This window comes from Pan troglodytes, chromosome 17, assembly GCF_028858775.2.
Source record: "Pan troglodytes isolate AG18354 chromosome 17, NHGRI_mPanTro3-v2.0_pri, whole genome shotgun sequence".
NCBI classification, from domain to species: domain Eukaryota; kingdom Metazoa; phylum Chordata; class Mammalia; order Primates; family Hominidae; genus Pan; species Pan troglodytes.
In genome coordinates this window covers 36,485,018-36,508,247 of record NC_072415.2, presented here as the reverse complement: position 1 = coordinate 36,508,247, position 23,230 = coordinate 36,485,018, and the positions used below count along the sequence as shown (strand labels likewise).

The 23,230-nt window shown below is 44.8% G+C and overlaps 1 protein-coding gene and 1 long non-coding RNA gene across 3 annotated transcripts in view; one reads left to right on the top strand and one right to left on the bottom strand.

Moving 5' to 3' along the window:
* The window catches only part of LOC107969462 (uncharacterized), a 34,301-nt gene extending 27,999 nt beyond the window's left edge, over nt 1-6,302 (bottom strand). For both annotated transcript variants that reach the window (XR_008540726.2, XR_001711288.3), the window contains exon 1: nt 5,898-6,302. This is a non-coding gene — a long non-coding RNA (uncharacterized LOC107969462). The remainder of the gene's footprint in view (nt 1-5,897) is intronic.
* KCTD1 (potassium channel tetramerization domain containing 1) overlaps nt 4,176-23,230 on the top strand; it is a 203,160-nt gene continuing 184,105 nt past the window's right edge. Inside the window, exon 1 of the mRNA XM_009433824.5 lies at nt 4,176-4,350. Within this exon, the coding sequence (XP_009432099.1) occupies nt 4,342-4,350 (9 nt within the window). The 5' untranslated portion in view covers nt 4,176-4,341. The remainder of the gene's footprint in view (nt 4,351-23,230) is intronic.

Here is a 23,230-nt window from a genome sequence, read left to right as displayed (position 1 = left end):
TAATAATAATAATACAAAAATTAGCCGGGCATGGTGGCGCATGCCTGTAATCCCAGCTACTGGGGAGGCTGAGGCAGGAGAATCACTTGAACGTGGGAGGCAGAGGTTTCAGTGAGCCAAGATAGTGCCACTGTACTCCAGCCTGGCCAATAGAGCAAGACTCCACCTCCAAAAAAAAAAAAAAGAGAGACCACATTGATTTAAGGGTCTCAATACAAGGACTTGGTATGTATTTCTGTTTCAGAAATATGCCCATTGGCGTATCTGCAACTATTAGAAGATTTACTTTCTCAGAAGATGAGGTATTACAAACTCAATATTGACAGTGATACAGGAAACTAATAGGTTTTCCAGAGGCTAATTATAAACAGGTGGTGGCTGGGGCCAAACTCCAGGAATCACAAACCCATTTTGTTAGAGCTCATTAATACTTCTATTCAACTCCAGGAAAATGTGCACATTCTGCAGCATTATAGGGGGTTTCAGGTTGGCTGATAAAAAACAGGTGATTTTCCCACAAAAAAACTGACCCAGGGATAAAATAAAACAATATAATTAGCCTTCCCATGCAGCAGGGCCTCTCATGGTAGTCACAGGTGGATTCTGCTGGAGCAATGATGGAAATGCTGTTGTTTAGTGACCAGGTAGGGGAAACTGTGGCAGCCTCACCACAGCTAGTGGTATCTATGCACACCCAGGTTGAGCCCAAGCACTGAGGCCTCTCTCTTCTTCCTAATGGAAAGTGCAATGGGATTTTAAAGTTTGATCTGAGTGTCTGACTGCTTCAGTGGAGGGTTCTGCAATTTCACATTTCATCTCAGCAGCTAATGTCCAGATCTTGTCAAATCACCGCCAAGAATGTACCGCAGGGCTACCCTGGACAAAACCGTGCTGTTCTGTGGCAACTTGCACTCTGAGGGTTCAGTGACTGTGATGCAACCAAATGTGCTTTCCCATGCTGACATTAGAAGGGAGGCTGCTGCTCCCCTCCAAGAACATCTCGTTTTCTCTTCCACAACCGTCGTAATGCAAACCTTTTTCAGCTGAGCTGCTAGTTTCAATTCAAAATATCCTATCTTGGTTTTTTCTGCCTTTAAAAAGTGGTAGAACTTATTTTGACAGTGAGATCCTGGAAGATGAAAACAGAAAGAAACCAGTTTTCTTCTTGATTGTTTTCTTGCTGACAATTTTATTGCCATTGTCTTCCGTGTGGCTAATGGTTGTTAGGCTGCTGGTCTCATACCAGTTATTTACAGGAAAAAAAAAAGGAGGTTAGATGGATTTTTAATATACTCTTTTTCCCAATTTCTTAAAGATGGGCAAAAAAGGTGCTACAGACACCCAAAAATGCAGATTATTAATTAGATAAAAAGTACAAAAGTACTTTCAGGTCATTTTATGATTGCAGAGGCTGACTGAAGTCTGTTAAGTTTGTATCTCGTACTTGGCAAGATATGAACCTGACTTTTCACATGCTATTTCACTGACAGCCTATTTTAAAATTTAAAATAAATTTTCATTACTCTTGATTTAAAGGTCATGAAGTTTACTGATTTCTTTCTATTGCATGGAACAAAATAAATTTTCAAAATATTTTATACAGCCTCAACTTTGAGATCCCTTTGAAATGCAAGAAAATAAAGATCCCCACCACAATAGAATGAAAATTTACCTTCAGTCTATTTGCCACTGGAATTACTACAAGTTCAAGATCAACCAAACAGGTTGAATCACTTTAAAATCTCAATGGCCTAATGTTTTAAAAGATCGTCTTTTTGTAAAAGTGACATCATTCTGGAATATTAAAATGTCTTATAAATGTACATTTCAGAACTTAATTCACTCAAATGAATATTATTCTCTTCAGAGCAGTTATCTTAAAAAGGAAAGCCCTTTTTCCAGTAATAATTTCATTGCTTAAAATATTTTGAGAACTGTCTTTATTCCTCTTAGGAACTAATAAGAAAACTGTCCTGTTTTTAGTCCTATTTTCTTTTTTTGACTCTAAGTAGCATAAGCCATCTTTCTCATCTACTTAATGTCTAGACCTGGCAATAATTTTTTGTGTTGTTGTTTCCAAAGTTAAATGATCAAAGATCAAAACTTTGTTGCCATCAAAGATATTTAGAAGATTGTGCTACAGGATTTGAGGACAATCTCAAAAAGGGAATTTCAAAAGTACGGTTCAAGCCATGTCAACAAAATTTAGAATGCTATGCTCAACTTTGCAGGGTCAGGGCTCGCAGAGGAACGTCACTCACCTTTCTTCTTGTCCTGCCTCTTGTGGCCGATCCCCTGTCAATGGCTGGCTCCTGACACTGGGCAAGCTGCCTGTTTCCCTCATCTATAAAATGATGCCAAAGGACTAGATGCCTGCAAAGGATCTTTCCAGTTCTAAAATTCTAGGACAATGATGCATGGTTCTCTATGTGACACTTGATTGTTTTTGTTTGTTTGTTTTTAATTAAAAGTCACTTTAGGCCACACCTTTAATGTGTTCAGTCATCATATCAGTGATTGGGGATATTTCTTCCATAGTCTCTTTTCTTCTCACACTCTCCTGTATTAACATTTAGTGCCATTTAGGGGCAAGAACAAAGTTTTTATTCCATTGAATTCAGGGCTTGTGGACATTTAAAATTTTTTATTGTAGATCAGAGAATGTATCAACCTTGTGTGTGGGGATAGAGAGAAAAAGAATGTGCAAAGATTCTCATGTAATATAAACCTGTTACATTAAAAAAAATCTGCCAACACCCCTGGCTCTCGTTATGATGTTAATCTTTCATGTATTATAGCACTAATCTGATTGACTCTATTTACTTTTTAAAAGCTCGGTCCTTCCCTTTTCTGTTGGCATTGCAGCAGTTGCTTACCTTAAAGGAAAAATGATGGTTAAAAAATACTTCCTGTGAAATGCTGCCAGTTGCAGGTATTTGCAGGACATGTCTGGTTCTATTTAGGGTTACTTTCTTTCTTTAGTATCCTTGGCCATATAACCTGATCTTTTCCATAAGAAATGTCAGCAAAGTCTTTGAATTAATGAACTGTGAAGTGCTCAAAAACATACCATTTCAAAAAGTATCCTACAAGGATATAACAGTAATGGGAGGTGATCCTTGAGTTTATAACCAAATATCCCACCCTAACTAAAAAGAACTAAGATAACCACTGGCCCAGGCACAATCTCCTTGAACAAAGACCTAGAGAGGAAGAACTGATGAGGAGTGGGGGAGGTCAGAACCAGAGTAACAATCTGGGGAAATGTATTTATGTTAGCCTGTCTAGCTCTGTTGAGCACTTCCGTCAAATAATGGAATTATACAACCCCCCCTATAAAAGATACCAGGTGGAGAATAGCAAAGAGAAGGGAGGAGGTGAGGTGTGTTCAGAAGGTTGATCAAATAAAACTGAATGGTAGGTCCTTGGCTACACCTAATGTGGGTTTTGTTTTCTTTTAATTTTGCCATTAAAAAAAATGCGGTGTCACTCCTTCAATCTTTCTACAATTCTGCATGGTTGAACATATGAAATGAGTTTGTATATCACCCTCAGGCGCTGATTCAGACTTGATTGGGGCAAAGCAGACTGCATGTGCTTATTTTTATCCACGTCATTTGGGACGTTATGTCGCCAAAGGAACCAAAAATGTGCTGCTCTATTGCCAAATTATCACCTATCCTTTTATCAGACAGGGCGATGATCCTCAACAAGTTGTGCGACCTTAGTGTAACAGCAATGTCAGGTCAACTTGAGAAAGTGAAGAGAGAGCCCTAGACACAAATAAAAAGAAACAACCAACAATCCTTATAATTATCATCATCTGCTGCTTTTCCCTCTTTTGGCAAAGAAACACTCCATCCATTTGCAGAAATCGCCCGCGGAAACGTTACATCAAAACTAATCACAACGATTAAAATCAGCTTTTCTGTGCAAGAGGAGGGTAAAAAGCAAGTTGGAGGCTGGAATGAGACTGTTTTTCCACCAAAAAAAAATCTGGAAAAAAATTTCCTATGTGTATATTTCTCTATACGTATATGTAGAGCTTTATTTTTGAAGGAGATCAATTGTTTGCCCTGTGATCGGTTAATTTGATTTAAGTTTTATTTTGGAGATTGATTTAGACTAGAGGTAGAGGCATGAGCTAATTGTATCCTGATCCTTGCCTTGAGGGGTTTCAAAGCCCTGGAGCAACTCTTCTCTGTATTTTGTTCTGTCTACCTTAGCCAAGCTATTGCATTTCTCTCTGGTGTGGCGAGCCGAGCAGATCGCTGGGAGAGAAATCGGAAAAGGGGGGAGAGGAAAAGGAAAAGGGGACTTGGAGAGAGACTTTGTGCTTCAATGTTTCAGGTAAGATCTGACGGTTTGGGTTTGTTATTATTTGCTAAGGAGGGTATGGCTGGGACTTTGGGCGCAACTCGCTTTTACGCATGTGCCAGGCATGGGGCGAGAGCGCGGCACACTCGCACACACGCCGCCCGCCGCGGCGGGCGACTAGGAATCCGCTTGGACCCGCGGCGGGGCAGGGGCCGCCGCCTCCTCCGGGGCTGCCGCTCCCGGTTCTCGGCTTTCTTCCTCCAGTGGGAGCTGGCGCGAGCAGGGCGGAGCAGAGCGGGCAGGAGGAGCGGGTGCGGCCAGCAGGGGCCGCGGCCGGGGGCCGGGAGCTGGCGCGCCGGGGCCGGGTTTCCGGATCTCTGGGCCGGGTTCCGGATCTCGGAGAGGAGCCGCCGCGGCTCTGGGAGCCCGTGCCAGAGCCGCCCGCCCGCCGCTCCGCGCGCCAGCCTCCCCGCGGCCGCTCCGCCGCGGCTCTCCCCCGCCCTCCCCGAGCCCCTCCCTCCTCCCCCGAGCCCCGCGCGTCCCTTTCTTCCCCGGCGCAGAGCTCCGCGCCCGCAAACCGGCCCCGCCGAGAGCGCCCAGCGCCGCGGGGGCGCCCAGAGCCAAGCGCACATCCCTGCGGGGCGCGCAGGGGGCGGCGGCGCCCGGGGCTGCGCTCCTGCCGGGGGTAGGGGCCCCGCCGCCCCCTTCTCGCAGACAGCCTCGGCGGCGCCCCCGGACGCCCCGTGAAAGACGCCATTGTGGCGGCCGAGCGGACTGGGGCCCGGGGCGGTTTTTCCTTCCCCCTTTTGCCCGGGCCGGACCACGCCGCTCCCCTTTGTGGGCCGCGGCCGGTGCCCGGCGCTCTTCGTCGCCGGCCGGGCTGGTCCAGATTCGCCGCCTCCGCCCACCCGGGCGCCTTTAAAGCCCCCTCCCACTCCCTCCCATCTCCAGCCCTCCTCCCCCTTTTGGATGCAAACGTTTCATTTATTTTTAAAAAGCTCTTATTCCTCTTCCTCCCCACCTCCTCCCCGGATAAAGGGCACAGCACATGCTCCGGATTAGAAGTCTCCTTGGGAGGCGGGGAGGGGGCGGGGGCGGCGCTGGGACGGGGGAAAGATGCGAGCGCTGCAGGTAATGGCTGTGGCTTTGCTGCGCTCGCCTCTTCCCCGCGCTGCCGTCAGCGCCAAGTCAGGAGCCCGCATCCTTCCCTCCCCTCCTGGCGGCCTAGGTTCCCTTAAAGGGACAGTTTCCCGGCCGCCTCTGGCCTCCGCCGTCTGAACCAGCGCTCGGGGCGCAGAGGTGGGCGGGAGGGATTCAGTTTGGCTCCTTTCTGACCTCTTTCCTCCTCCGCCCCCCCAACTCCCGCCGCCCCCGTACCCACTCCCGCCACCCTTCTTTATTGAAATGTGAAGTGTGCTTCCTCTCCTGCCCCCAAGAGGGACCTGGCTGGAAAACAGTCCGCGCCTCCTGGAAAAAGAACGGGGTGGGGGGCGCGTAATGGTGAATTCGCGTTAAAAGTGAGGTCGAGCCCCAAAACATCCAGGAAGAGAAAAGCAGACCTGGGTGCAGGAATCCCTTACCTGCACGCGCGCTTCGCACAGCCGCCCCGCCACCGCAACTTGCGAACTGTCGCGGGTAGACAGTCTGCCTTTGTGCTTTCGAACACTTGCACTGTCGTGGAAATGATTTTCTGGTATCAAAACGTTTTCAGTGACTGTGCTTCGGGGTTCGGCTGGGCGGAAGCCAACTAAGTTAGCAAAGTCGCAAATGGGGCCGTTGGCTTTGTACGTGGAGAATGACACACGAGAACTGTCCAGGATCCCAGTGGCACTGGCTTCTTCGCTGAAAGGTGCACCGCAGTAGGCAGGAGTAATTTGGTACAAATGTATTACCTTTTAGATAATAGAACTGGCTGCTTTCAAGCAAATCCTTGACTATGCGGTATGTGTGCGTGTGTGTGTCTGTGTGTGTGTGTATCCTGAGTGGTACTGGGAGACATAACAGTTTAACATATTCTTTAAGAAACGTTTGCCTTCTGTTTTCAATCAACTAAGCTGGCAGCTAGAGATACAAGTTTATTTGAGAATACCCTCTGGGTACCAAGCATGCTTGGATTGTTTTAGCAAATTAAAAATGAGCAAAATGCTTTTACCTTCTCAGCAGTAGACTCCTTAAGAGACCTCCTGTTTTGTGTGTATGTGTGCGTTTTTTAGAGAAACATTTTCTGTGTATATCTCAAATGTGTTTTTAATGTGGAAAAGGAGAAAATAAAGGATTTTAAAAGGCTTAGGCTGATGCTGTAGAATGATTCATTAAACCTGATTCTACATCAAGGAATTCACCTACATATATGGGAATCTGTGGCAACTAATAGCCTACTTGGTGAATTTAAAATAGCAGTGGATCCGTTTGTCTCCGGGATAATGGGCAGTGTGCCGATTTATTCCTCGTGTTTGTATTTGTGTGGCATTTGGCTTACTACGAGGGGCTGATATTCAGGAAACTAAAACACTGACTGCAACAGTTTGACTCGGGAGTCCTGCTGCTGCCTGAATGGAAAGAATTGTGAGCAGTTGTTATGATGACAGTAGGTTAAATGTTTACTAATTAGGTTGCAAAGGTGACCATGAAACTTTAAAACTTTGCATCACGGAGAAAACTTCATTGGGTTAGGCTTATGTTAAGAAGAAGGTATCTAATTAGGCAAAAATGTCACACAGCCGGGAAGAAATTTTGAAATGAATTGAGGGTGAAAGATATTTGTCAAAAATCTCCCACCACAGTATGCAAAACGACTGCAGTGATTTTGCTGTATTAATTATGCCTGAAGCACAATATATAAAGTTCTCCAACACACACTAGAGGTCTCTCTTCTAGCTGTAAGATTTTTGTGTTTGTAATTCTTTGCCAGGGCTTGCATAGTAGGGGTGCACAGTAATAGCTTGTTTCATATTTACTTAAGTAATGTGATTTACCGACCATTCAACTTACTCTGATGTGAGATATTTATTTTGGGGGAAGCCTTCAGTAATCATTCTACAAATTATGCCACTTAAGTATTAGGAAAGTAACTTCAGTAAGACTTCAACTAGATGATGATGAAAGCGTATTATTCGATTTGTGTTGAATAATGCATTATGGACCTTTTGGCATCAAATTATTTATCCAAAGCAATTTAGGTTTTTAAATGTAAGAGTAATTAGTGACAGATGTATTTTATCAGAGAACTTTCTTAAACCTCCATTTAGCTCTGCATTTAGCAATAACAATTGCTTGCACAAATGCTTTCTTGTCTTAATGTTTCTGAATCAGAGTGATAGTTTTCTACTTCTGATGTGATGTTTTTAGCTAAGATCTTTTCCCATTTGCATTGCATTTGAGTCATTCAAATGATGTTTGTGAACCATTACTTCACCAACGTTTTTATTTAGTGTTTATTAAACTGCATTTCTGAACCTTCTTTTGGACTGCAGTTTATAATTTCCCAAGCAAACAGAGCATTTATTTGCTCCATCTTTAGGACGAACTATCTTGGGAATAAAAATGAAATTTTTGGATGCAAGCATGTATGCTTATTTTAATAGCTTACTCATGCAGAAGTGAGACACAACTCGCTCTGGCTTTTCATTCATAAAAACATGCTAGATGTAAATAATGTTTTGCTTGTTGATGAGTTTGGTTTGAGATAACTGAAGAAAACAAAACAGATTATCCTTTAAGCATAATAAGCCTGTGTTCATTAGGTCCATTCATTCATTCATTGAACAAATATTTGTGCTTGCTGTATAGGAACTACTGTGTTAAATGCTGGAGACACAATGGTGAGAAAAAGCATTCAGAGCCTCCAATCTCGTGGAGCTTATAGTCCAGACAGAGAGGCAGACATTCATCGAATAATTGAACAACTGACAGAGATGAGTGCTTTGAAGGAAAAGGAATATGGGGTTCTGGTAGCATTAACTTAAAGAGGGCCAAAATGGCCTGGACCAGGGTCAGAAGTGTCACACACTGAGATCTAAAGGATGAAGGGGCCTGGGCAAGAGAGACAGAACAGAGACTAAGTTCCAGGGAGAAAAAAGAAGGAACAGTATTTTACCAAGCCAGGAGAGGCTTAGCAAAGGGGGAGGAACTCAGGGCTTAACTGGCTGGAGTAAGAGACGGAGGAAGCAGTGATGCAGACTGCAGGGACAGGCACCTGGTCTTCACCCAAGAGTAAGTGATGGGGAGGATTGGGAGAGGGGCAGCAGTAATCAGATTGGTGTTTGGAAAGAATAACTCTGCTGGCACTCTGGGAAGTGGTCAGAGGGACCCAGATGGATGAAGCATAGCCCTTGGAAGGCTATTATAGTCATCCAGGCAAGAGAAGATATAGCTGGGGTTAGGGTAGGGGAAATACTGATGGAAGGGTTTGAGACCTATGTAGAGGGGAAAGTTTACAGAACCTAATAAAGGGTTGGCCATCGGTGAACAAGAAGAGAGAAGTGTCAAGTGGACACCTAAGTTTCGGGCATGTTAATTGAATAGACGTGGGAATTCTGAAGCCTGGGTGGATTTTGTATCTTTCACGTCATTTCTAATAGCCAGATTAAGTAGCAGTGAGAAGCCTCATTCACATCCGGTGTAACAGCATTCACAAAGGAAACCAAAGCATCTAGTCATTCTTTAATCCCTCCCTCCATTTGTTCAACAATTGGGTCTGGAGTGCCTACAGTGTATCAGGCACTCATCAGCCGGCTCTTTTTATCCTGTTATCCAAAATGCTTTTCCTTTATGAAGTGTACCGTGTGGTTCCATTTATCCAAGTCTGACTAAGTTGGAATTCATCATTGAAGGAGGCCTATGTTGAGCCTTCTGAAACAAACCTGTGCCTTATAGTGCAAATTAATTGTATTAAAATATTATAAACATGTCAGATGATTATGAAATGAATGGTTGGACGCTTTTTAAAAGTCCGTTTACATACAAATAACTGACACAATTATGCAAATCACTCAACTGAAAACACTTTGAATATCACTCTCTCCATAGGGGTTTGATGTACAAATGCAATTCCATAAGCTACTTTTCATGGTGGTTCTCATGTGGATGGCCCTGAGGGCAAATTCCAGTTGGAAAAACAACCATCATTTTGGCCTATTCCTTTTTCTCTATAAAAATGGGAACGATGTCATCTCTCTAACCTGCCTTACAGGATTGTTAAGAGGAAAAATAAGAGTATGTCCAACTGAAGTGCATATAAGTAGTATCAGTCAACCCCAAAGGGCACTTTCTCTGGAGGAGCCACCCCAAGTCTGGCCCCTGCTGTCTCAGTCCCTCGGTCCATATCAGTCTCACCTTATCTCAGCTGCCTCGGAAACCCCAGGCACTGGCAACATCCATGGCTAAGATTTAGGGAACAAGTAGCAGAGGCCGTCTGGAATACCTATCTCCCTGAGCCCTCCAAACAAGACTGTGAGGCAAGTAGTATTCTGCACCCATCTTGTTCTGCACCCACCCTAGGTAACATGCCTGAAAACTCGGTGTCCACTTGACACTTCTCTCTTGTTCACCTATGGCCAACCCTTTACTAGGTTCTGTACACTTTACCTTCTTCTTCTTCTTCTTCTTCTTCTTTCTTTCTTTTTTTTTTTTTTTGAGACCGAGTTTTGCTCTGTCACCCAGGCTGGAGTGCAGTGGCTCGATCTCGGCTCACTGCAACCTCCCCCTCCTAGGCTCAAGCGATTCTCCTGTCTCAGCCTCCTGAGTAGCTGGGACTACAGGTGCCCGCCACTATGATCGGCTAATTTTTCTATTCTTAGTAGAGGTGGGGTTTCACCATTTTGGCCAAGCTGGTCTCGAACTCCTGACCTCAAGTGATCCGCCCACCTCGGCCTCCCAAAGTGCTGGGATTACAGGTGTGAGCCACCACACCCGGCCAACTTTACCTTCTAAATAGATCTCAGACTTTTCCATCAGTGTTCCCCCTACCCTAACCCTAGCTGTATCTCCTCTTGCCTGGAGGATTAGAAAGGTTATATCCGTTTCCTGAAGTCAAAGACTAGGCTAGTGGCAGAGCAGGGATTCTAACTCAGCTGGCTGACTACAAAACCCTGCCATTAGCCCCCATTAGCCGTTCTGCTTTCTCATCTACACCCATAGTCCTTTCTGTCCAGGACATACTATTTAAGCCCTTTTCAAGGGCACTTGGCAAAGGGCTTGCTTGTTCTGCCACCGGCTTGCATTCCTCCTGTTCTCTCTTCGCCCCCACCTCTGTATCTCCCTGCCACACCAGCACCCTGCTGTTATGCCAAGAGAGAAAGAAAAAAAACAAAAACAGTGTGAGATTGTTGTGAGAGATTGTTGTGATCAGAACATGTGAATTGGTCTCTATCTCTTGCTGAGCAAATCGTTTGCTCACAAGTACTCTGTCATGCTGACCAAAATAGGGATTTGTTTTCTATCCAATGGGAACTGACAACAATTCAGCCCTTGCTGCCGACACCAACGCTGCTATTAAGAAGAAGAGTTATGAACTGAAGAGAATGTTAACGAGATAGATTTCAAATGCTGGCTAGAGGAAGGGATATTCTTCCTGATAAATCTTTCCAAAGCATCTACTGCTATCATCACTTACTTGTTTTTGTAGCACTTTCACTTTGCTGGAAATTTGTAGCCAATGGAACAGAAAATGTGTGTAAAACAAAAGACCCAGACTTTCTATGTGAGGGGGAGAAAAAGCTACATTGGTCCGTGGTACTGATCCTTCTCTATCCTACCCATCCATTCCCACTATCCCATATGCAAATCCCACTCCATCTCTGTCTGTGCTGTATTTTCTTGGTTAAATTACTGAATCTCTCTAAGCTTCAGTTTTCTGAACTACAAATGAGATAATAATATGAGATCATTGTAAAGGAGATAATAATAGTCCTAGAGTTGTTCAGAGAATAAAATGAGATGTAACAGGATGTATATGCCTAGCACAAAATAAGCACTCAGAAAATATCCATATATTGTTAAGAGCAGGGACTGTGTTTATTCACCTTTGCTTTCTCAGTTCCTTAATACAGTGCCTGGCACACAGGATAAGTGCTCAATACATAGCTGTTGGATACATGAACACATAATTTCAGGGGACGCAAGAATAAAGCCAGATGTTGATTTCACTTCCCTGTAAGTACTTTTTGCCATTGACAAGAGGACCCAAGTTCTGCCAGATACCCTCACCTGCTGGTTATGGGCTTTTTCTAACCAATTAGATCAATCATTTGGGAACAGATCAAATTTGATCTGGGGAAGCATTGATGCTAAGTAGGACGTTGCCTCAAAGATGGTCCTGTTTTGCCTTTTGATTACTCATGTGGAGGTCGTCCTGTGCACAGTTGTCATGGGATTTCCAAAATCTGCAGAGACTTATGCTATGAAATGATGCAAATGCACCACTAGGTTCTGAACCCCCACAATGGGAGTCACTGAATTTGCGTATTAACACTGAGAAGAAACACGGGACCCGGTCTGATACCCATTCCATCCAGCAGATGGCAGTGACACACATTGGCAAGTAAACTTGGAATCGCCTCTGGTCTTGCTGTTAGTTTCTCACCATTGCCTCTCTCTCCTGGAAAAGGAAAGCCCAGCCAGCTTTAAAAAGCTGCCTTTCCCCAGCACTTTGGGAGGCCGAGGCGGGTGGATCACGAGGTGAGGAGATCGAGACCATCCTGGCCAACATGGTGAAACCCCATCTCTACGAAAATACAAAAAAATTAGCCGGGCGTGGTGGTGCGTGCCTGTAGTCCCAGCTACTCGGGAGGCTGGGGCAGAAGAATCGCTTGAACCCAGGAGGCGGAGGTTGCAGTGAGCTGAGATTGCGCCACTGTACTCCAGCCTGGGCGACAGAGCAAGACTCCGTCTCAAAAAACACACAAAAAAACACAAACAAAAAAGCTGTCTTTGCTCCTTCACCGAAACAACCGAGGCTCAACGGGGACAGCTGGAAGGATCAGCACCTCCGAGCCGTCTGTTTCTTCCTGGGCTGTGGGGCAGAGAGGAGAAAGAAAGCAGACCTTGTTATCTGGTGCAATCCACTTACTGCCAGTTTCCCAGAGATATGGATCATAAGAGGCCTGCTTTCCTGTTTATTTAATCAAATCAACAGAAGAAAATGCTGTTAACCTCCAGCGTCTACCATACTCTGGGTTGAGAGCGCTTGATGCCACAAGTGATCAGGAATACTAGTAAAGATAATAACCCGGTCTTAGGCAGTCACGTGCTGCCAGGGAATGGAACAGTGTCTATGCTGCTGAAGACCCATGTGAAGTCCTCTCATGTGGGGTCGTGAAATGACTTGGTTCTTCTGGTTGCTTAGAAATAGAGACCCACTGTTAATTGTGTGACCCCAAAGCTTTGGTTTCATTATCTATACAATGTGGGTGAGGAAAACCACCTCAGAAGGTTGTTGTAAGAACTGAATATGTAACACCAATACAATGCTTCTAAATGCCAGACTCTTTTTCAAGGGCTTTGCAAGATATTACTTGTGTAATCCTCATCCATCACCGAAGAGGGTGATATTATTGGCATCCCCATGTTTTAGATGAGGAGATGGAAGTGCAGAGAGATAAAGTAACTTGCCCAGGTTCACATATGGTGAGTGGCTGAGCCAGGAGTTGATCTGTGCATTCAAGTTTCCAGTCCTTGCTCTTAGTCTCTAGGTGCAGCTGCCTCTTACTAATACTGATTAGTAATTACTAATACTAATAATTATTAGGCACCTTCCATATGCTAGGAACGTTACATATTTTAACTCCTCTCATATTTTCACGTTCACTATAAAGGTGGGAATGATTACCTTCCTCATCTTAACAAATGAGGAAAAAATATTTACTCTGTGCCCACTCAGTAGGAAACACAATAAAGTAATTCCAAAGAGGTGTAAATACTTCTGCTCCAATTTACATTTGGATACAGGTAAACAAATTAATGAGGACTGCAATCTATTTAAATGCTACAGGGTGGGTCCCTCTGTAACTGACTTAACGATAAGAGAAATCCGCAGTGAGAGTATATGGGGCTTATGCTCCCATTGTACATGACAAGGTATGTAAACATTTTTTAAATTGTCTTGCTCTTTAAAATTTTCATCAGGAGCCCTTGGATATTTATAGCCTCACAGCCATTTCCAGAAATGGTGAATGGCCTGCAGAGATTTGGTTTGGTCCCACTCCCATTTATAGCACTGCTTTCTCCTGCTAAGAGTCACCATCATCATTTGATGAAGAGGTAAGAAGATCTAGGTGATTTGGGCGCAGTGGCTCACACTTGTAATCCCATCACTTTGGGAGGCCGAGGTGGGTGGATCACTTGAGGTTAGGAGTTTGAGACCAGCCTGGCCAACATGGTGAAACCCCGTCTCTACTGAAAATACAAAAAAAAAATTATACAGGCATGGTGGTGCACGCCTGTAATCCCAGCTACTTGGGAGGCTGAGGCGGGAGAATCACTTGAACCTGGGAGGCAGAGGTTGCAGTGAGCCGAGATTATGCCACTGCACTCCAGCCTGTGCAACAGAGCAATGAGACTCTGTCTCCAAAAACAAAACAAAACAAAACAAAAAAAAAGATCTAGGTGATTTGTTAAATGGCCATCACCTGTGAGGGCCAGCTCCTTTGTCCGTGAGTTCCAGGAACTCACAATGGTCAAAGAAATTCACCTGCAGTATGAACTACATTGGTCTCTCCCTTATCAGAAATGCCATTCCAAGTCTGGGATGGAAGGCAGGTTTTAGGATCTGGAGTCTAAGGACTTTGGACCCTACTTAATGCAGTCTGCACAAATGAAGTTTGGTAGAAGAGACAACTCTCAAAATGAGGCCAAAATTTCAGAATTCAGCCTTTTTTTTTTTTTTTTTTTTTTTTTTGAGATGGAGTCTCACTCTGTTTCCCAGACTGGAGTGTAGCGGCATGATCTCGGCTCACCGCAGCCTCCGCTGCTTGGGTTCAAGGTTCAAGTGATTCTCCTGCCCCAGCCTCCTGAGTAGCTGGGATTACAGGCACCTGCCACCGCACCCAGCTAATCTTTGTATTTTTAGTAGAGATGGGGGGGTTTCACTATCTTGGCCAGGCTGGCCTTGAACTCCTGACCTTGTGATCCACCCGCCTCAGCCTCCCAAAGTGCTGGGGTTACAGGCGTGAGCCACCGCACCTAGCTGAATTCAGCCTTTTTTAGTGGCTGAGAATATTATATTTCAAAGATCCAAAGTATCTGAAAAGTGAGTCATTCAAAGGTTGTATAAGTCACACTAGCTCTGTAAGAAGTGCAGGTGGTTTTCTATAGGAAAAACAGATCTTTATCTAGACCTGCTCCAGTCTAGCTCATCCCCACTTAGTAGAAATAGCCACAGGAGTTCAAGACCAGTGGAGTCACAGAGACCTGACCAATCATGTATCATGCTGCAAGGTGAGCCAGGGTTGAGTGAGTGAAAGACAAAGGAAATTCTGCACACTTCCACCTTAAGAAATCAGGGGCATTTCTTTTTTTTTTTTTCTTCCCATTAAACCTTTGTGTTCATGCAAATCTTTGCACATGCTATTCTTTCACTTCTGATGTCTTTATGTCTAAATGCATTAGAAACAGAATGTTTCTAGCTGAAGTTCAAATCATTTAAAAAGCTCAATATTTTAGTTATGCATAATTGTTCAAGGGGTCTTCTTTCTTTTTCCCTCTTAAAAAAATTCTGAGTCAAAATGCATTTTAGATTTTAGGCTGAGATTCAAATTTTACTTTTGAAAACATGCACCCAGATTCCTTTTAGAGTCACACTTTTTTTCATTGTACAGTTGAAGTGTTCATATAGCTGAGTTATTTTTGACAGCTCTTCTGCAAACTATAAATGTCTGGTAAGAACGTCTCCAAATTATTCTGCTAAGGAGCATGACAGATACATTTTTAACACCTGAAAATTATATCTTCTGATAAGTTTGGTTATTCAAGAGCTGATGATATAGTTTACATACGCTCTATCTTCTCTCTTTGCTTTTTACTGTTGTCTACTTTTTGGCCTCATAATTACTTTTTTGGTGCCTCCGTCAAAGGATGGAGAAAAAGAAAAGAAAGGAAACACATTTCAAATCCGTTTCTCTTTCTTTCTCCCTCCTGCTCCCCCTAACAACTTGACAAAGTATATTGGGAAGGAGTCAGCTCTTGATCCATGCTAACAGAGGGACGTAACAGCATGAAAAATCCAAAGGAATAGTCAATCCAATATCATTTTTGTTAATATATTGACGTGATGTATTAATTAGGCTAGTGTTAAATATTGCAATCTTAATTTGCATATTACTATTGGACTCATATTTTTCTTCTCCATTTCAACTTCTGCAGTCTTACTATATGACTTCAGCATTAATATGAAAGACTTATCCAACCCCTTACCAAATAGTCTTTTCCACATATGAATATGAATCAGCCTTCCCAAAGTATTTTCTAGCTCAGTCATTCTTAAACTTTAGTATACAACAGAATTGTCTGCAGAGCTTGTTAAAACACAGATTTCTGGCTCCATTCCCAGAGTTTTCAATTAGATAGGTCTAGGGTGAGGCCTGAGAATTTGCATTTCTAGCAGGTCCCCAATGGATGCTGATGCTGCTGTCCAAGGGACCGCACTTTGAGAACCTCTGTTTTAGGGGTAAAGTCGACCCTAGAGATGCTCCTGGAGGGAAATAAAAAAGGATTCACACAGCTGGGCATGGCAGCTCATGCCTGTAAACCTAGCACTTTAGGAGGCCAAGGTGGGAAGATGGCTTAAGGTCAGGAGTTTGAGACCAGTCTGGGCACCATATTAAGACCTCATCTCTACAATAATAATAATAACCAGGCATGGTGGTGCATGCTTGTAATCCCAGCTACTCTGGAGGCTGAGGGAGGAGGATTGCTTGAGCCCAAGAGGTTGAGGCTGCAGTGAGTTATGATTGCAGCACTGCACTCCAGCCTAGGTGACAGAGCGAGACCCTGTCTCAAAGAGAAACATAAAAGGATTTATGTGCCTGTAATCCTAGCTACTCAGGAGGCTGAGGCAGGACGATCACTTGAGCCCAGAACTTTGAGGCTGCTGTGAGCTATGATCACACCTCTGCACTTTATTTTTTTGAGATGGGGTCTCACTCCAGGCAATAGTGAGACCCTATCTCTAAAAAATAAAAAAGGATTAGTCAGTCAAATAACCCTGGGAAACATGATACCCTCTTTTGAAGCCTTTTGAAGTATTTTGAAGATTTATAGAAATCTTGCAATATGGGGAATCCATTTTCTAACTTAGATTTTCTAAAGTTATTTGACCACAGAGCCCTTTATTCTGTCAGTACAATTTAACTCTCAGAATTACTATTCTTGGAACATACACGTTAGGGAAGGCTGCCCTATTTTGCAGTGCCTTGATGGGCTAAACTTCAGTACCCCTCACTTCTGCTTCATGTGGGCAACCCACTGTCATGGACACAGGTTGGCCGTTTGCATCACTTGGCATCTCTGCAGCTCAGCAATCTCCCACTCCTGGCATTCTGTTGACCAGAGTATATTATTCTCCAACTGTTCCCACTAAGCCTGCTTTTCAACCTCAGTGCAGTCTGCAGTCCCTTCCCTGCTTCCTCTTTCTCTCTCTCTCTCTTTTATTTATTTTTTTTTAGACAGAGTCTCACTCTGTTGCCAGGCTGGAGTGCAATGGTGCAATCTCAGCTCACGGCAACCTCCACCTCCCAGGTTCAAGTGATTCTCCTGCCTCAGCCTCCCCAGTAGCTGGGATTACAAATGTCCACCACCACACCCAGCTAATTTTTGTATTTTTAGTAGAGACAGGGTTTCACCATTTGGCCAGGCTGGTCTCGAACTTCAGACCTCAGGTGATCTGCCCGCCTTGGCCTCCTGAAATGCCAGGATGAAGGTGTGAGCCACCGTACCTGCCCCCTGCTTCCTCTTTACTCACCCCCACTGCTTGTCTTCCTTGTCAACTCTCCCTCCTTAGTCAGCCTGGGTTCAGTGGACACTTGTTTCCACAGCGTTCTCACTGCCACCCTTAACTCTTTCATCACCTTGACCTCTCTGTCTTTTCTGTCTTGCCAATGGTCGGTCCTTGATAACCTTCCTTTTTCCTCACTTTTGATCCTGAGGCCCTGAGTGGCACTGGTGGATTGTCACATAATTCTTCCTGCTGCCATTACAACATCCATCCATTCATCCAGTATTTACATGGCTTTTTCTATGTTAGGCACTACTTTAAGCCTTAGAAATACAAGGCAAAAAATCCAAGGTCTCACAGAGTATACTTTCTAGGGGAAACGGGGATGAGAACCAAATCAGATAGGATTAAGTGCTATGCAAAAAAATTAAAGCAGGTGAGACCTCCATAAAGAGGTGATGTGTAAGCTGATCTCTGGGTGGCAGTCATGTTAGCTCACCTTAGCAGGCCCCCCTTTTTTTTTGAGACAGAGTCTCACTCTGTCACCCAGGCTGGAGTGCAGTGGTGCTATCTCAGCTCACTGCAAGCTCCGCCTCCCGAGTTCACACCATTCTCCTGCCTCAGCCTCCCGAGTAGCTGGGACTACAGGCACCCGCCACCAAGCCCGGCTAATTTTTTGTATTTTTAGTAGAGACAGGGTTTCATCGTGTTAGCCAGGATGGTCTTAATTTCCTGACCTCGTGATATGCCCGCCTTGGCCTCTCAAAGTGCTGGGATTACAGGCGTGAGCCACTGCACCCGGCCAGCAGGCCCCTTGATATTGCCTGGCAGTACCCAGCTAACTTCTTATTTCATTCCCCGCAGAGGCTGTTCTAGATCTCTTTACTCTTCCCAAATTCCAAACTCATTCCCACTTATCAGATAATTTTGCCTCCTGACTTATTGAGATGTCCACTCCCTCTATTCCTGACACCAAGTCTCCACCATGGCTCTACTAATCCTGTCTTTCTTTCTTGTTGTCCCTTCTAACATCTTGTCTTTCCTCTCTCCATTGGCCCCTTCCTGTAGCCTACAACCATCTGTTGAACAACGCATCTTTTTGTGTACCCCCGAATTTCATATGTTGAAACCCCACCCCCATGGTGGCTGTATTTAGAGATAGGGACTTTGGGGACATAATTAAGAGTAATTACCAGTTCGTAAGGGTAGGGCCCTGATCTAATAATATTAGTGTTCCTATAAGAAGAGACACCAGATAGCTCAGTCTCTATCTGCTCTCACACAAAGAAGAGGCTGTGTGAGCACACAGCAAGAAGGTGGCTGTCGGCGAGCCAGAGAGAGAGCCCCGCCAGAATCTGCTTCTCCGGCTCCTTGATCTTGGACATCCCAGCCTCCAGAACCGTGGGAAATAAATTTCTGTTGTTTAAGCCACCCAGTCTGTGCTATTTTGTTAAGGCAGCCTGAACTCACTAACACACCATCCTTCAACACAAAACAGAACCTCCCTGCCTCCTGCTTCCACTTCCCTTGCCTCCCCTCACGCCAGCGCACGCCCCTCTGCCCACCGCCATCTGGCTTCTCACACCTTCCGCCCTCCCACCCTCCCCGCAGGTTGTACTTTTCAAATTACATTTCCTTCTAGTGTGTTCATTTAGTGCATTCTTACGCCTTTTCAAAATGGGACAGCATTACAAAATGTAGAATGGAACATGCTCTAAAAGGTTTTATTTTTAACTTCTCTTGGGATCGCAACCTCTGCAGTCTTTCAGTGTTTCACGCTACTTAACTGACCTCAAACACCAAATGTAATCTCTGCCTGTCACTGAATCCAACATATTTCTCAGTGAAGTTCCCTTTTTTACTTCCTTAACAGTTTTTTTGAATGACTTAGGGAAGTAGAGATTAGTTAGTGCTCTAGTTTGTATTTTTCAACATCAACACTGTTGGTTTCCTACCACTTTCCAACTGAATGGTAATAGCCCTAAGCAGAACTAAAAATCAAAATTGGGAAGCTGGTTTATTCTTTCTCAGGAAATTTTCCCTGCTAAACTTTTGTATTCTCTTTTTAATTAATTAGAATCTCATCAACCATTGCTTATTTAGTGGAATATTATCACAGGACATGCCCGAGAGGCACCGATTTCTGGGAGGGGACAAGTGTCATTGCTTCCCCAAGTTGACATTTTGCATCCAGGGCAGTGGTCACTCGCTCTAAGGAGAGAAGATAAGACATAGAGATGAGGCAGGATTAGGACATTCACTTCCACTGCTGTGGATTTCCTCCAAAGCTCCTGCACTGATTACAAAGAGTTCCTGGGTCGAGTCTGTCACATCCCCACAAAGAAAGCCAAAAAAACCCACCCAGCATTGCAGTGATTTAAGATCAAGCCCGATTCCATAGGGCATGGAAAAGTGTCAGGCAGGGAAGAGGGGATTAAATAGAGCAACATCTAGAGAGCACTTTGCATAGTGCCCGGCATGTAGTAAGTGCTCAGAACATGGTAGTCATTGTCATCAGTGCCATTGTCAGTATAATTATTACTGGTCCTCATCATATAAATATACATATGCGTATGTATTGTACACATATGCATGTGTATATGAGTGAAGATTCCTTCTGGCTCTAAATGGAACCTATGAGTCTTGAAGGAACCCAAGGTGAAATGGTGAAGCTCATCTCGAGATCTGATACCTGCCCTTAGAGTTGTCTAGAAGGCTGGTTGAAATGTCACTTTAGGCACTGATTTTGTGCCTAAAGAAGGGGCATGGAACAGACTCTGCCCACCTAACCCCATCAGATCAATGAATACCTACAAAGAGTTAAACAGCTAGGCAAATATGGCATGCCAGACGGACTGCACCAGGGGTTCTAGGATGGGGGGTTGTCATAACTTGGGGATAAGAGGGGTGGGAGGCTTACTGCAATGGAGACCAGTGGGGAAATGAAAAAAGGAAACTGAACAGAAGGTGAAAATTCACTCTTGGGCTGCCTGTGAAGAGTAGCAAAATGCTAGCCCAACAGGAAAGAATATGCCATGGGAAGCATTCACAAAGCTGTGTCTGAGCTAAAAAGGGCAGAGGAGCTTCTGGTGTCTAGAGAAAGAATATTTTTAAAAATCCAAACTATACAAGTAAAATATTACACTCTATGCTGTGGGTTACAAGCAACCAATTAATCAGCACCTGGTTCTGAGGCACCGTGGGGCTACAAGGAAGGCAAAGGCTCTGCCTCCAGATGTTTGGAATCTTGGGGGAAACGTGGTAAATGACAATGGGGTAGGGAACTTGAACAAAGTACAAGGCCCAGTGGCCAGTGGGTTGGGAAAGCTTCCTGGAGGAGGTGCGGGTATAAACAGGCCTTACATACACACACAGCAAGCCAGGTTGGGACAGTGAGATGAACTGCAGGTAAAAACGATTTTAAAAGGCAAGTAAGAAATCAGTCTGGCAGAAACAGGAGTTTGGGGAGGAGAACCACAAATTCAGCCCCCTTTCCTGTTCCTATCCACCCTGCTTCTGGGATCTTGGCTACTCTCTCGGATCTAGATCCCACAGTACCATCCAACTCTGCCGTCCTTGTCCTCTCTGTGTCCCCAAGCTTCCTCCGCAGATGCCTCCTCTTTCTATTTTGACCACTCTTCCCAGGGAACCTCATGTTCCTTGACTTTAGAACAAACCAGTGCAGCTGACTCCATTCTGTTTTTCTGCCTGCGTGTGTCTACCTGCCCAGTGCACACCCCTGCTTGACAGACAGCACACACTCTTATAAGGTCCCAAAGTAAAGTCATCACCTTCCTCCTGTCCTGAACATTTCTCCCTCCTCTAAGTGCTCAGGTGCTCAGTACAGAATCCCAATGATTTTCCTGATTCTTTTCTTTCCCTCAATCCCTCCTGGACACACACAGACACGTGTATGTGCAGATGCATCATGGTGCCTATGCATTTGCTCACACACAGACTCATCAAGGTCATTCCTACTTCCACGCCCCCATCCCCTCTCACTCTCATTCCTTTTTGTTTGTTTGTTTTTCAGAGACAGAGTCTCACTCTGTCACCCAGGCTGGAATGCAGGGGCACCGTCACGGCTCACTGCAGCCTGAATCTCCCAGGTTCAGCTCCCAGGAACCTCAGCTACCCCACCACCTGCCTCACCAGTAGCTGGGACTACAGGTGGGAGGCATCATGAATAGATCATTTTTAAATTTTTTGGAGGGATGAGGTCTCACTATGTTTTCCGGACTGGTCTCGAACTCCTGGGCTCAAGCAATCCTCCCACTTCAGCCTCCCTAAGTGCGAATTACAGGCATGAGCCACTGCAGCCACTGCAGCCACACTCTCATTCTCTACACTTACTCATCTACCCTCTCTCCTCTGGACCACTGGAATTTCTCCTTTAGACCTCTCTTCTCTGGACCATTGCTGTGGCCACAACGCTTGTCCCACCTACCTCCTCCCTGTAAACCACTCCCCACCAACACAAGCTCCTTCCTGCTATTACCAAAATTCTCTTTTGACAACCCAGTTCAGAATATTAGGATGCCAAACTCTATCTTAAACAAAACTGGCCATCTACTGATGCACGTGTGTATTGATTCTATGCTGTGTGATCCCCAAGCAGCAGTGTGGCCCAAGGATTCGGAATACAGGTGCTGGAGCCTGATTATCTGGGCCTAGACCCCTAAGCTGCTGCTTCCAACTATGCGGCCCAGGGTTTGAACATATCCTCATCTGAAAACGTGGATCAGCATTTGACCTACAGCACAGCAGTGTTGTGAGGATTAAACAAAGCAAATCTTTGTAATGGAGCCAGGCACATAATCAGCGCCCATTACACAATAGCTACGATGGGATGGGGGAGAGAGATAATAAGAATACAATAATTTTATCGATAATGTTTATCATTATTGTATTGTTACACAATAACGTTTAACTCTGGGCCCTAGGATTTTTATTTTCTCATTTTTTCCTTTATTTTTCCAATTCTCTATAATAACCATGAAATCCTTTTACAACCATTAAACTGATCTTTTCTTTGGATATGACATGATGTTACATCCCTGCTTGAAAAGGTTCAATAACCTCCCACTGCCTACAAGATAGGAACCAAAGCCCTGGGCCCGGCTTCGGGAGCCCCGCATCTGCTGACAGCCAGATAGACTGGCGACTCCTCCCACTGCCTCACTTGCACTCTAGGCTCCAGCTTCTCCAGACTTCTTTGCTCCCAGATGCTGTGTCCTGCATCGTCTTCTCTTTTTCTTGTGTCCTTACTTCGCAGGGATTCTCAGCTCTTCTGACTTCACTACTGCCCAACGAGACCCCTGTTCACACTAGGAACTCCTGGACTCAAGCAATCTCCATGGTTCAGAACCCAGATTTTCTGTGGGGAGATGTTTCTCCCCAGGGGACTCTGGGGCAACATGCATTGCTCACCAAGACCGAGAGCTCCCTAAGTCTCCAGGCTGGGCCGCAGTCCCGTGGGCATCTCCAGACATCTGTAGAATCCTCTGAGGTTTGAAGAGAGATAGAGGGACGGAGAGGCAAAGAAGGAAGGGAGGCTGTTGCATGCAGGACTCTAAAAACGACACAGCAAGAGGGAATTTTGCAAGACTTTTTTAAGGACAGCATGATAAAAGCAACATTTTTAGGAGCAGATATGGGCAATAATATTACGCAAAATGAATAATGTGCAGAGGTCAGAAAGTCAGGAAAGAGGCAGTTGGCTGTAGTTGAATCAAAAGGGGTGAGGTCTTGTTCTCAGGTGGACTGGCTGCTGAAGACAGCACCAAGAGCTCCCACAGCTCCTGTTCCTAGCCACCTGCCCTTTGCTGCCCTGCCGGGCACTTCCCCAAACACATCCAATGACTACCACCAGCCCCTGTGACCAATACGAATGTCATAGCCACCTAATGTGAGGCACAGTCACACAGCTAACTGTTAAGCAGTAGAGACGTGATTCAAACCTGACACAACTGACCCCAAAATGGG